Source organism: Scardinius erythrophthalmus (genome assembly GCF_964197995.2).
Source record: "Scardinius erythrophthalmus genome assembly, chromosome: 12".
NCBI classification, from domain to species: Eukaryota; Metazoa; Chordata; class Actinopteri; order Cypriniformes; family Leuciscidae; genus Scardinius; species Scardinius erythrophthalmus.
Window position 1 is genome coordinate 17,740,989 of NC_138232.1, and position 14,690 is coordinate 17,755,678.

Consider the following 14,690-nt stretch of genomic DNA (forward strand, 5'->3'; position numbering starts at 1 on the left):
CAACATCTCTGCACCCCTCTATAGTAGAGTGTGGATTTGTTGCAGGACAGGTAAGGTAAGACGACATGACATGATGAAAATGACTTGAGTAGAAAGGTCAGAATTGATTTGGATGTGGGTAAGTGTATTCCACTGTTCTCACCGGTGAAGTGCTCTAAGAATTCCTGCTCCAGTTTCATGGCTCTGTCATAAGTCTTCCTGCCTTGCTCCTCCATCAATCTCTTATTCATCTCTCTGAGGAGGACACAGAGGACCTGTTATTAGTACCAATCAGTCAAGGTTTAGCATTTATCATGTGTTTGAGGATCCTTTGATATACAACAACGTACAAAATATTCTCCACTGATTTTGGTTTCACGAACACCGCTATGGGGTAGAGCTGTGCTAACTGGAGTCGTTTGATGGCATTGCCTGAGACATCCAGGATGCAATGTTTGCCCTTAAAGAACAGTAAAAAAAAAAAAAGATTGTCACATGAACTGCTGCACAGTGAAATCAAAAGGTCATCACAAAACTTCCTTTTTTATTACTGCCACACGTTTATTTATTACTTCCTATCATGTTGAACTCGTTCACCTTTTCTGCAACCTCTCGCACTGACTGCACGCTCGTCCCATAGAGGTGGTTGTTATATTGGCCCGCCTCGATGAACTTGTGATCTTGAATGTCTTTTTCCATTTGCTCCCGTGAGACAACAAAATGGTAGTCTCTGGCATCAACCTCGTAGTCTCGCTTTGGTCTAGTCGTGTCTGGTCAAAGAACAGTGATGGCCATTATAACAGTGCAGATGATATTTGAAATACTGCAAAAGAAATAATAAAACTGTACTCACGGGGAACACATGACCCAAACTTGTCTGGAAACTCTGAGATTAAATCATCGTTGATCCGGTCTTTCATGGGTCCAAGGATAATCACTGGACGAGCGTAACTCGCTGTAAACCACAATAATAAGTCAAACAGAGATTTACAATGACACCTACATGTAAGTTATATGGAGTAATAAAAACTAATGTACCATAATAAAAGAAAGCTTGCAAGAAGACACTCACCTTCCTGTTGCCTGACTGTCTCGTAAGAGAGGACATAATCTTCCTGTCCACCTAGTAAAGACAGAAATACTGATATAAGTTAAAAAATCTTAGAGAATAGAATTAAACCAGCATGTATGTGCTGTATAGCCTCAGCTAAACTCTTCTATACCTTACCTAACTTGCTTGTACTTCTGATTGAGAGGATTTTGACAAGCATCAGAGATGCATTTTAAGAGTAGGACTGTTTTTCTCTTCTTAGCTTCATTAACCTGCTGTCTAACAGCTAAAGTTCATTAGTTAGCTAATTATTCGGCATGCTAAATAATGTGTACTACTAACGTTCACATGGTTGGGCTCAGTAAGATTTTAATTCAGATTTAAAATAAATGCAGTTCTTTTGAAGCTTTATATTCAAAAATCTATTAAGCAGCTGTTTTCAACATTGAAAATAATAAGAAATGTTTCCTAAGCACCAAATAAGCATATTAGAATGATTTCTGAAGGATCATGTGACACTGAAGACTAAAGTAGTGGCTACTGAAAATTCAGCTTTGCCATCACATGAACAAATTACATTTTAAAATCTAATGATATATATATATATTTAAAAAAATACAGATTTTACTGTATTTTTAATCAAATAAATGCAGCCAAAGTGAGCACTTTGTTCAAAAACAATTAAAAATATCATACCGACCTTAAACTTTTAAGCAATAGTGTACAAGTTTAAGGTTAAAAGACTGGTGGCAATAAATAAATAAATGAATTAATTAATAAATAACCTCACTAATCAACTATGTTGTTGTATGACTAGTCAACCACTTGTACATGGAAATTGAAATGTAATTGAAATCTGATATTGAGCGTTCAAATATATATTTCTTTTGTATTTATTACTGCTCATTTACATTTCAAATATATTACTTGTACCCTATACCCTATGAAAGCATGCCTTTGTCGCGAACAGTAGTCTCTAATTTTCACTCACTGTTCAGATGAGATATATTTGAGAGCCATGTAGCATTAAATAAAAGTTCAAGAGGTTTTTCAGCCCTCGCCCACTCGACGTGAATGACAGGCCATGATTTACAAAATGCTGAAAGACACAGGCCTGTTCAAATGTTATTTGAAGGTAATATTCCAGGCTGTAATACGCTCTTGTCCCTGGCATGATCACTAAAGCAAGGTACACAGATAACAGCACCTGTTTTATCATTTGAAACTCTCAGCACAGGCAAATCATGCTATGAACTATAAAGCATGGTAAATCAATGGTGAGCTTCTGTCGGCTAAATCAACAGTGTGTTTACATTAGCTTTTAACACCTTTTTAACAATTGTAATGTTCTGTTATGCAAAATTAAAAATAAACTATCCTTGTGCAAAATCCTGACTCTGATATTGGTCTTAAATAGTACACATATTTCAATTGTGTGTGTGTGTAACATAAAAGGAAAGTTTAGAGAACAAAAGGGAATTAAACACTCAAGAGATGAACTCAAAAACATGATGAAAGGAAATAAAAGGGAACACACACTTACGGTAACTACTTTCACTATCGCTGGCGTTAGAAGTTACATGCTCTGAAACCATAAAAAGGGAAAATAAGCACCAGAGACACAAAAACACCAGCCTTGCAGGAATACGCCAGACACACTAAGAGCAGTCACCAGCAGATGGCAGTGTTAAGGACCTGAACAGGACATCTGAGGCTTTGAAGCTGATCTCATTTTGCTCAATTTCTCATAAAACTGCTTCCACGAATTGAATTTGGCATTTCAGCCGTATGAAAATTTTTAAATCATCGAACAGACTCTGAATGCACGCAAGACAGTCTCTCGGGAGAGAGGCTCCACTCCTACATGGAGACACTTTTTAGGTGGTGAAGTCTAATAAAGGACAGAAATACTAAACATTCGGAAGTCAAGGGAGATTGTAAATAACCTTCTTTCACATCAACCATGCTAATCTTAACCCCTCATGTTCTGGCGTGACTGTTTTCACAGTACTGTTCAAAAGTTTGGGATGAGTTTTCTTTTTTTTTTACTTATTCAGCAAGGATGCATTAAATTGATAAAAAGTGACAGTAAAGACATTTAAGTTAGAAAGGATTTATATCTCAAATAAATGCTGTTCTCTTGAAGTTTCTACTCAAAGAATCCTGAAATGTATAAATATATACATTTAATCATTGTATAAATGTAATGTTTTCAATAATAATAATAACAATGAGTTTCTTGTGCAGCAAATCGGCATTTAGAAGGATTTCTGAAGAAATTTTTATGAAGATTTCTGCCATCACAGGAATAAATTACATTTCAAAATATATATTATTTTAAACAGTTATTTTAAACTGTAGTAATATTTCACAATATTACTGTTTTTATTTTATTTTCAATCAAAAACAGCCTTAGTGAAAAACATGAAAGAAATCTTACTGACCCCAAACTTTTGCACAACTACATTTTTATGAACTCAATATACTGTAGTTGAGTATTATTAAATGTTTTGCTTATAATGAGTTCCTATTAGATTAAAGCAAGTTACTGTATCATCCTGACATGCAAAAAAAAAAAAAAAAAAGGCCTGGTGGTCACTCAGACCTTAAACAGAACATGAGGGTTAAATTCTTCTGACTACAACAATATTTGCATTTGATATATTTGTCCCCAAAAGTCTCTGTGTGCACATAACCTCCCAAAGCAGAATCACAGCAATAACTACTTTTGTACATATTCTGATGAAAATGTGAGCAGTGCAGAACTCGCTGCTCAAATACTAGGTTGTTGCAGGTGGTTTCCAAGGTATTGCTAAGCAGAGCACTTGTCACCAGGTGAAAAATCATTAATTCGATTGCTTAGTAAGGGGAATAGGGGTAAGCATTTGTTCAAAGCCCTAAACCACAGCTTCTCAAACTTTTTTATTTGCCAAACCCCTTAGAGGTAAAATATTTACCTGAAGTACCCCCTGAGATTTTAAGTTAATATTTCGATTAATAGATTGATTGAGCGATTGAACGATAGATAGATAGTAAGATAGAACGATAGAACGATAGATAGAACAATAGATAGAACGATAGATAGAACGATAGATAGATAGAACGATAGATAGATAGAACGATAGATAGATAGAACGATAGATAGAACGATAGAACGATAGATAGAACGATAGATAGAACGATAGATAGAACGATAGATAGATAGATAGAACGATAGATAGAACGATAGATAGATAGATAGAACGATAGATAGAACGATAGAACGATAGATAGAACGATAGAACGATAGATAGAACGATAGAACGATAGAACGATAGATAGAACGATAGAACGATAGATAGAACGATAGATAGATAGATAGATAGATAGATAGATAGATAGATAGATAGATAGATAGGACAGAACGATAAGATAGATAGATAGACAGATAGAACGATAGGACAGGACCACAGATAGAACGATAGGATAGATAGATAGATAGATAGATAGATAGATAGATAGATAGATAGATAGATAGATAGATAGATAGATAGATAGATAGATAGATAGATAGATAGATAGATAGATAGATAGATAGATAGATAGATAGATAGATAGATAGATAGATAGATAGATAGATAGATAGATAGATAGATAGATAGATAGATAGATAGATAGATAGATAGATAGGACAGAACGATAAGATAGATAGAATCACAGATAGAACAGAACGATAGATAGAACGATAGATAGAACGATAGATAGAACGATAGGATAGATCGATAGATAGATAGAACAATAGATAGATAGATAGGTAGATAGATAGATAGATAGAATGATAGGATAGATCAATAGATAGATAAAACGATAGATAGATAGATAGAATGATAGATAGAACGATAGATAGATAGAATGATAGATAGAACGATAGATAGATAGATAGATAGATAGATAGATAGATAGATAGATAGATAGATAGATAGATAGATAGATAGATAGATAGATAGATAGATAGATAGATAGATAGATAGATAGATAGATAGATAGATAGATAGATAGATAGATAGATAGATAGATAGATAGATAGATAGATAGATAGATAGATAGATAGATAGATAGATAGAAACTCTGAGCACATGCAGCGACGGAGAAGCAGAATTTACTGTGAACAAAGCCGCTCTCAAAACACAGCTGTAAATGTTTATGAGCTGTAAATGAACACAGTGCTGCTCTTCACTCTGAAACACGCAGCGCACCAGACTATATACTTCTTTAATTAAGTTTGCAGCCTTTGATTTTATAATCGCGATTTGATAATATATATATCGCTATTTCATATACAGTGATTTATATTCTGTAAAGTTAGTAAATCTGGCCCTTTGTGTTTTATGGTCGTCTAGATGCAAAACAGGCTGCAGACACAACACAATTCTAACTCAACATCACTTCTACGGGCAAGACAGTTTTATGGGGAATAATGGGAATTTGGTGGGGCCGGTGGGGTAGACCTGCTGTAGCCTTTGTGGACTTACTCAAGCCTTTGTCGTCACTCAGGTCCTGTGGAGCAGTCGGCAGAGAGCAAGGAACAGGAGAAAACCACAAAAATAACAATGATTACAGGAACAACATATCTGGTCTTACCGAAGAACTTCGCTCCTGCCTTGCAACAAACCCAGATACGCAGACTTCAGTGGTCTTCAACAGACATTCTGTCCTTACATCATCTCATATTGATGCATGATCAATCAAATTTCCTGTCATGTTTAGTGTTGTTGCAGAAGCAGGAGTTTCGTTCAGAGGTGTCGGTGCCACTACCCTGTCTTGCACACGTCCAGTGCTTTTCTGTGACCGCGGCTAATGTACTTACGGTCCACATCGCTTGTTTCCTGTTCGCTGGGGTCCTTGTTCTTGTAGAAATGGAATTTTCGTGAAAAGAGGTTCTTTTTACGCTTGTCATTGAATGACTGCTGAGAAGGAGAGGGAGGGATGGAGGGAGGGAGAACAAAAAGGGAAGAACAGATGGAATGGTGTTGGGTGTCTAGTTCAAGTATGAACAAATGCCCAACTTAACAGATGCCCATGTTACTGGCTCTGTGGCCACCGCCATCCAATACAATGATGCTGGAATGACAAAAATCACTAATGCTTATAAATAGACATGTAACATGATATTGATTTGGAGATGGCAACAGACACAGTTGAGTTTATGAGGGATTACTGAATATCAGATAAACTTAAAGGGTGGTTACCACAACCATGGTCAGCAAAGTGGGTTCAAACTCAAGGACATGCAACCCTCGCAATTAGTTAGTGGATTAAAGTTAGTGATTGGCACTGATCAAAAAGTTTGGACGGGAACAAAGCTACAATAAGCACAAAAGACATAAATAGATGGATAACTAATTTGCAGGAAGAGAAAGTGAAGAGCAGTTTGACATCAATGGCAAGCGTATTTATCTTTTGTTCTCTGAAACGTTCATGCACTCAGGCTGCATTAGTGAATGCAGTTGAAAAGGCTAAGACATTGAAGAGTGGATGATGAGTTTATCCGGTGCAGGAGATGTTTGCTAAACACAATACTGCTGCAAAGTTAAAATCACTAGGGCTGGGCAATATTGAATATCGGCAATATATTCTGTGGTGATCTAAAATGAATCAACATTGTGAATTTCGCAATGATTTAAAGGTGCTTTTTATTCGGCCATTACATTTTCTAAAGATGACATGATTCGATTGGATGTACAGTTCTTACTTGTCTGTATATATTAAACTTTATTAGTTTATTACTTTATTAAAGTAACTAAAGTAAAGTAACTTTTTTAAATCTGTGTTAGAGTAAGATGGTAAGTTAATTTATCTCTGTGAATCAGGTAATTTCAATAAATCTATTTATAACTGATTTAATGATGTTTCTATCATTCAACTAAGCCCATTCACAATGTGGGATATTTATTATACTAAAATCTGCTAGTAAAAAAAGATTATATTAATGTGTTATTATGTTATAGTAGTGCAAACACATTGGGGAAAAAAAACATTACTGCATTCAACTTTTTTTTTATCTACAATGGCTGTTCAGTTGAAATGATGGTTCTGGTTCTTTTGAACAGAATTTATTAAGTATCGAATGTCATCAAAATGCTGAAAAATATTGAGATCTATATACTGTACACACTGCATTCAAAAGTTTAGGGGTTGGTAAGATTTTAAAATGTTTTTGAAAGAAGTCTCTTATGCTCAACAAGGCTGCATTTATTTGATCAAAAATACAAAACAAATAGAAATATAATTACAATTTAATTTAATTTCATAACAGTTACCTATTTTAATATATTATGAAAAAAGTAATTTATTCCTGTAATGAATTTTCAGCAGCCATTAATCCAATCTTCAGTTTCACATTATCTTCCAGAAATCATTTTAATATGCTGATTTGGTGCTCAAGAAACATTTCTTATTATTATCAATGTTGAAAACAGTTGTGCTGCTTAATATTTTGTGGAAAAGGTGACTTTTTTTTCAGCATTCTTTAAATGACTAGAAATTTCAAAAGAACAGCATTTACTTGAAAGAAAAAAATTTTTTTTAGTCATGTAACTGTCACTTTTGATCAATTAAATGCATCCTTGATGAATTTTTTTTATTTTAAATTAATAATTTTTTGTAATATCACCCAGCCCTAATAGTCACATGCTGTTAAGAATACTTACATAGGAGAGAATTGAACAAACATACAGGATTAGTACACTACGTTTAGTAAAAATACATTTTAATCTATTTCACAAATTAAAATTTCAAACAAGCATCTCATTCATGAAGAATGATTCATCACTTGTATATATATAGTACATCACTACTTTGTTAGAGTTTACACTTGCCAGCTGTTAGTCATCCTATGTGAGAACAGTTTTGACTTTTAAAATGTCACACAAGAGGAAGGTGCAACAAAATGTTTCTAATGCTTAACATCTTATTAGCACTTTCATCTAAAAATATCATAAAAACAACAGTTTTTCAAAATAGGCTACAAGGCGTGTTCATCATGTTTTCTGATTTCTGTCAAATTAAGGTTATGTTGGCATGACTCCAGGTAAACCAAATAATTTTTTTACACAAAAGACCTATTTATAACGTATTAGTCTATAAAACGTATTAGGCTATCTTAATAAAAGCATTAAAAGCATGTTTGTGTCATGCCAGACATGGTAAATATTTGAGCAGCAAACACTTACTGCTTTGTCTCGAGACTTGGAGTTGAATTTGACCGTCTTTAACCTGGCTCTTTCTTTTCTCTCCACCCTGAAGAGAAAGGAGACAGAGAATGTAGGGCGAGTATTTTCACTGTTAATACAAAAAAGCTCTCCTGTGTTCATTATGTACATGTGTATAAACTAAAAACGTTTATTGAAAAACGTATGAAGCCAAAAACCTTTTTGCAAATCGTAGCAAAACATATTTTGAGAAAAGTGATATATGCAATTTTTACCCTTAAATATATGGACAAAAGTATTGGGACACCTAACCATTCCACCAACATGGACTGTAATGACATTGCATTCTAAATACATAGACATTAATATGGAGTTAGTCCCCAATTTGGAGCTATAACAGCTTCCACTCTTCTGGGAAGGCTTTCCACAAGATTTTGGAGTGTTTTTTTGGTGGGGATATTTGCCCATTTATCCAGTAGAGCATTTGTGAGGTCAGGCACTGATGTTAGACAAAAATACCTAGCATGCAATCTCTGTTCCAGGTCATCACAAGGATGTTCCATGTGGTTGAGGTCAGGGCTCAAGTCAAGTTCTTCCACATCAAACTCATTCAACCATGTTTTTTATGGACCTTTCTTTGTGCACTGGGGCACAGTCACTCTGGAATAGAAAAGCTCCTTCCCCAAACTGTTCCCAAAAAGTCAGAATCATGGCATTGTCCAAAATGCCTTGGTGTGCTGAAGCATTAAGTTTTCCCTGCACTGGAAGTAAGGGCCCTAGACCAACCCCTGGAAAACAACCCCACACCATAATCCCTCCTCCACTAAACTTTACAGTTGGCACAATGAAGTCAGGCAGGTAACCTTCTCCTGTCATCCGCCACACCCAGACTCGTCCATCACACTGCCAAACAGAGAAACGTGATTCATCACTTCACAGAACACATTTCCACTCCTCCAGAGTCCAGTGGAAGCATTCTTTGCACCACTAATCTGACACATGGCATTGTACTTGGCATCTACTTGGCATGGAATCCCATTCCATGAAGCTCCCGCCACACAGATTTTGTGCTGATATTAATGCTAGTGGAAGTTTGGAACTCTTCAGCTATGGAATCAGCCGACCATTGGCGACTTTTATGCATCATGCGCCATTTTTTTTCCACAGATGTTTGTAAATGCAGACTGCATGGCTAGATGCTTGATTTTATACACCTGTGGCAATTGGTCTAATTGAAATTAATTAATTTAGAGGTGTGTCCCAATACTTTTGTTAAAAAAAAAAACAAAAAAAACTTGAGATGGTCAAGACATCTGCATGCATATGCACAAATCAGTTATAAAAAAAAATTATAAAAGGAACATGGTTCACAGCAAGTTATTTGACACCTGACCGTAAATTATTGTTGAAGGTGGTGTATTTGTTACAAAAACCATGCTTTGATGGATCTAGATTACCTCTAACCTCCAAAATCCAAACATGAAGTACCAGGAAATAGGATGTAGATCACATCATTTGTTTAAAATATATAGGATTATTTACAGAAACTTTCACAAAGAGAAATCCCAACTTGTTTCTTGCTGGTTGCCCCCTGTGATCAGTTAGAAGACGTGAGAGGCACATTTTTAGCATCAGGTGAGAAGTTAATTATCAACTTTCAATCAGCATTCAGCTGAGTTGAGAGAATGAGAGGGAAACTCACGGCATCACACATCAGCGCTGAAGTTCAACGCTCTAATTAGACTTTGTAATATCAGGTGACAGTAAACCCATGACTTTGATCAAAATAGAGCAGACTTTGTCCTGCTAAAGCTAATTTCATGGCTTACATCATTTGTATCCTAAATACGATTAAATTATATTGTCACGTTCTGTACAATTCAGCAAAGTTTTGATAAAACTTTATTGGTGTCAACTTTGTTGGTTGTGGTAGAAATGACACCACGACTGTAATTTGTATTATTTTAATTGATATCATTACCACACAATAAATATTGAAAGTGTTTATGATTATTCGGCTCTTTGTTTAATACCTGGGTCTGCGACAAGGGTAAAACGTATTCTATAAATGAAAAGCATTACAAGTAGCAAAAACAACTAAACAAATACAGGATTTAACAGGATCTTAGGATAACAAAAGAGAATAAAATCTGTTAGCTTTAATAAAAATTAAAACCCCTGGGGCATAAAAGTGCTCATGTTTGAAGAAATGCCCACATAGTTTTCAATCTCCAGCTGCTGAGTCAAATTAATACCCTCATCACAAAGAGAGATACTTTTTCTTCATCTGTCAGATAAGTATATTTAGTCTCAAATGTGATAAGTCTGGGATGCCATTGTGCAGATATACATGTGTGCTCATTCCTCATTATTAACAATTACTATACACAATGGGTGATAACTAAACCAAAATGAAAAATGGCATTGAATTGAAACGCAAGACATTGTGAAAGAAACAATAGAGGAAAGACTATGAGCTGTGGGTAATGTGGCATTAAATGCACAAATTGTGTTAATCACGGTAAAGAGGGTTAACTGACCTAACTTTCTACAGTACAGTATGTTCTGGAATGCATGGGGGCATAGCCTACCTCTTCTTGCTGGGAATGACGCCCATCTCCTCCATCTCGCCATCTGGAGTCACATGGCGCGCCTGCCACCACTCCTCATCCGAGGCATTCAGGACGTGTAGGATGTCGCCGAAGCGGAAGTTCAGTCCCTGACTGGGCAGGCCCGAGTCTTTCGTTATGTCATAATCAAACAGGGCTCTAAAGGAGGAAGAATGAAGTAAGAAGAAGAAGAAGAAGATTATTATAATTTTTTTTATAGAGCAAAGATAATTTTAGATATAGTGTCTCGTCACAAACATGACATTTCAACCAGAAGGCTCATAATTTTTTTTATAAATTCTGTGCCATATTCAAACCATTTTTGCAATTTCTGTTTGTCTAAGTTTTTGATTCTCAAACACTCGCCCCATCTTCCATTGGTTGGACAAACCGATAATCCGCGTCCAAAACTTATGCTATTGGTTGAGCCAGTGTTGGGTCGCAATATTCAAATAAGCTAAAAGTTTTTATAAAGCCTAAAGTGTTAAAGGGATGGTTCACGCTAAAATGAAAATAAATTCATCATTTACTCACCCTGGTGTTATTATGGACCACAAAAGGAGAGTTTTTAAAAAGTTTTTTACCCACAGAACACTTGGAATATACAGCAATTTTATTGATACTTTTGCATCCATTTTTACAAACATGATGCTGGTCGCCATTCACTGCTGTTATATGGACGAGCACGAGCAGGCCATTTTTTGAAAATCTCCTTTTGTGGTCCATAAAAGAAAGAAGACCATACGGCATTAGAACAAGACCAGGGTGAGAAAAATATGCATTAATTTTCATTTTAGGGTGAACTATCCCTTTAAGAGTTATTTTTAGGTACAGTTTGCACTCGTCTCTGAATATTACACTGGAATAGGAAAATGTTTTTTAACATAAAAAAAAAAACCACTTCAGCTTTAGAGATGCAGTAGCAGCCTTTATTTTAAAGGTCAGAGAGGAGGATAAAAATGGGGCATGCCAAACAAAATTATGATTTTTGGAATTAAACCCTTTCTAACATTAAAAGTGGTCTTGCATGAGAATAAAAATGCTACAAGCTACAAGGGTGTAGAATAAACAGCAAGAAAAGCCTCTAGACTGTGAACACACAAGCTTCTATGAATTTTAAGCAACCATAAAGATCTGAAAACCATTCTATAATTCCAAAAAGCCAGCCTTCCTAACTATTTTGCCCACAGACAGATTTCCTGAGATGTTAAGTAGGCCACTGCTGTTCTGTGCATGTGTGCATGTGCATTTAAGAGAACTGGAGCTGAAGTAACTAGCCATCCAAGCTCTTGACTAGCTTATCCTTTTCCTCATCAATAATGAAGCACTTCCAGGAGGAAGCCAGGGCATCTGAGAAGCTTATGGGGCTTTAAGGAACATTACAGACACCAAAGCCCTCTTTAACCTCCAAATGCATGTAAAGAACGCCTATTTAACTCTTCAGCAAATGATGCAGATGAATTCTGTGCAGTCTTAATCAGCTTAGAGGTGTAATAGGCAACATTTGTATCCTTGTACAGTTGAAGCAGAGACCTTAAATCATTATAGTAAAGGGCCGGTGGAATGCACATTAAAAGCTCAATCCGTATAGATACATGGTTTTAATGGAATATTAGATCATAAAACTGATGTTCCTTTCAGAAAGGTCAAAATTATATATGTACTATGACATCCAGTGGAATTACACAATTACACACTTGTATGAGTAGAAACTATCACTTATGAGTCATGAAAAAGGCCTATACATAGTTTCTAAGCACACGAAAAAGAAAAGTCAAAAAGTTAAGAGTACATGTCACTGGTATCCAAGTGAACCTTGACTTTGTGTCACAGAAATGCTGTGGTTTGCAGACATGCTGCAGGGAATAGATGACTGCAGTTCTACCGGCATCCTTGCGTGATTTTAAACATCTGTCAAAGCAAGTTGACAGCAACAACAGTGTGTGTTAGTACAAGTCTTTTAGAAACAACCACAAACTACATCCTATAATGCAAAAGTTTGCAATAAACCAAACTTGAGCAAACAGCCTCACTCCAACATACACTTTAGAGACAGGATGTTTATGGAAGCCCTTCGGCGCTACACATGACATAGCGACACAACAAATATAATCTTCATTTCCATCACCATTTGTTCCATTAATCATTCATTATATCCATTTACTACGTTCTGTGGTATGTCCTTCAATTCAATTTCGTTTCGATTTTCCTGTCAGTTAAAATAATGTTGTTTTTCTTATGATGACCAATTTGTGTGTATTATTTTCTAAAGAAATAAGCACACATAAATATATGCAGGGACAACATGCACATATTATGGGTCGAGCTCAATGTGACAAAGCTGAGAAATCACATCCAATATTAAATCAGTGAATTCTGCATGGATGTGTAGAGAATCCAGAGCCCGGGGGGCTTTCGAATCCTCAAAATGTCAAAGCTATTCTCATTAAAACATAAGAATAGCAACCTGAGAGCTAAGGAATAACGTTAAACAAAAGCCACATAAGAGCAACAATTCAGCAGTAGTTTCACATTACAATCCTGATCATCTATCTCTTTACATCTAACCGTTACCAACCTGCTAAGCTAGGAGTGATGAGAGCCTGTGAACACACAGGAAGGTGAAATGATTGACAATGGCTCCAAAAACATGGCAAGCTCTGTCAATACAGAGCCCTTCATGTATCTGCCTGAAAATATGTGATTCAATCTACTGTGTAACCACTGGCCTGAATGTTCTGAGAGCAAAAAAAAAATAAAAAAACAGGCACACTTCAGACAATGGCATGTTCACATAAGGGGCCGCCTATGACGCAATCAGCGGCAGGCAGAACAATGTACTTGGAAAAAATAGGCTGGTCAAATATTAATGAAAGCCATACCAAGATGATACATTTTTATTTTTGCATGTGTTGTGAAATATGTGAATATATTATTATGCATTAACCCCATTGTGTATAAACATATACACAATGGGGTCCAAATGTCTGATACCACAAGTGAAAATGCACAAGTGAAAACTATTATTATAAACATTATAATTATTAATATCTTTTTATATAAATGTAATATTATATCAAACATTCTAACAAAATATTACAGATTTTCCTAGAACAGATCGTATTACAAAATTATCAACATTTATAATATAATATAATATAATATAATATAATATAATATAATATAATATAATATAATATAATATAATATAATATAATATAATATAATATAATATAATATAATATAATGTAATATAATATAATATAATAGGCAAATACGATCCAGTAAAACCAGATGTACTACATACTGTGTGAAGTTGTTTTTGCAGAAGTGCCACAGTCTTGTGTTAATCTCTAGGTTTAAGGATCTAAGCATGTTTTGAAGATCAAATGTAACTAGTGGTGACTAGAGGGAGCTCACCTGACATACAACGTCCTCTTCTGACTAGTCCGCAAGGAGCCAGAGCCTGAACTAATACTGCTGTTCATCATCTGTTCCCGTAGATCATGGATTTTGGCTTCAAATCGACTGTACTCTGTTGGAAACACAGAGAAGTACATTACACATGCTGTCCTGCTGAGAAGAGATAAGCAACAAGGAAAAACACCTCAAACGCCTACAGCTTCAGGGCGGATCAGTAGTATTGATGGAGATGGGGAAGAAAAGTCAGACAGAAAGATGTGTGTTTAGAGCAATAGGAGAAAGTATAAGATCTCTGTTTGAGGTTAGTCAAGTGTGAGCGTTACAAACGCATGAAAACTAAAGAGCAGACAGATGCATCAACATATTAACAGCTGTGCAAGCCGTAAAGTGGTAGAGAGGATGGATACAGTCTGATGTGTTCGAGAAATCTTATTTAAT

At 35.6% G+C, this 14,690-nt stretch overlaps 1 protein-coding gene across 19 annotated transcripts in view; it reads right to left on the bottom strand.

Annotated features, from left to right (window-relative positions):
* The window catches only part of dlg1a (discs large MAGUK scaffold protein 1a), a gene marked incomplete at its 5' end in the record, with an annotated part of 125,356 nt that overhangs the window by 3,636 nt on the left and 107,030 nt on the right, over positions 1-14,690 (bottom strand). For 9 of the 19 annotated variants that reach the window (XM_081380785.1, XM_081380781.1, XM_081380797.1 and 6 more), the window contains 10 exons: positions 143-234; positions 330-439; positions 577-749; positions 833-934; positions 1,052-1,102; positions 2,574-2,615; positions 5,877-5,976; positions 8,242-8,308; positions 10,812-10,988; positions 14,250-14,364. In XM_081380785.1, coding sequence (XP_081236911.1) covers positions 143-234; positions 330-439; positions 577-749; positions 833-934; positions 1,052-1,102; positions 2,574-2,615; positions 5,877-5,976; positions 8,242-8,308; positions 10,812-10,988; positions 14,250-14,364 — 1,029 coding nt within the window. Of the gene's footprint in view, positions 1-142; positions 235-329; positions 440-576; positions 750-832; positions 935-1,051; positions 1,103-2,573; positions 2,616-5,541; positions 5,567-5,876; positions 5,977-8,241; positions 8,309-10,811; positions 10,989-14,249; positions 14,365-14,690 lie in introns of all 19 variants that reach the window. The other 10 variants (XM_081380784.1, XM_081380783.1, XM_081380795.1 and 7 more) reach the window with 5 other exon arrangements.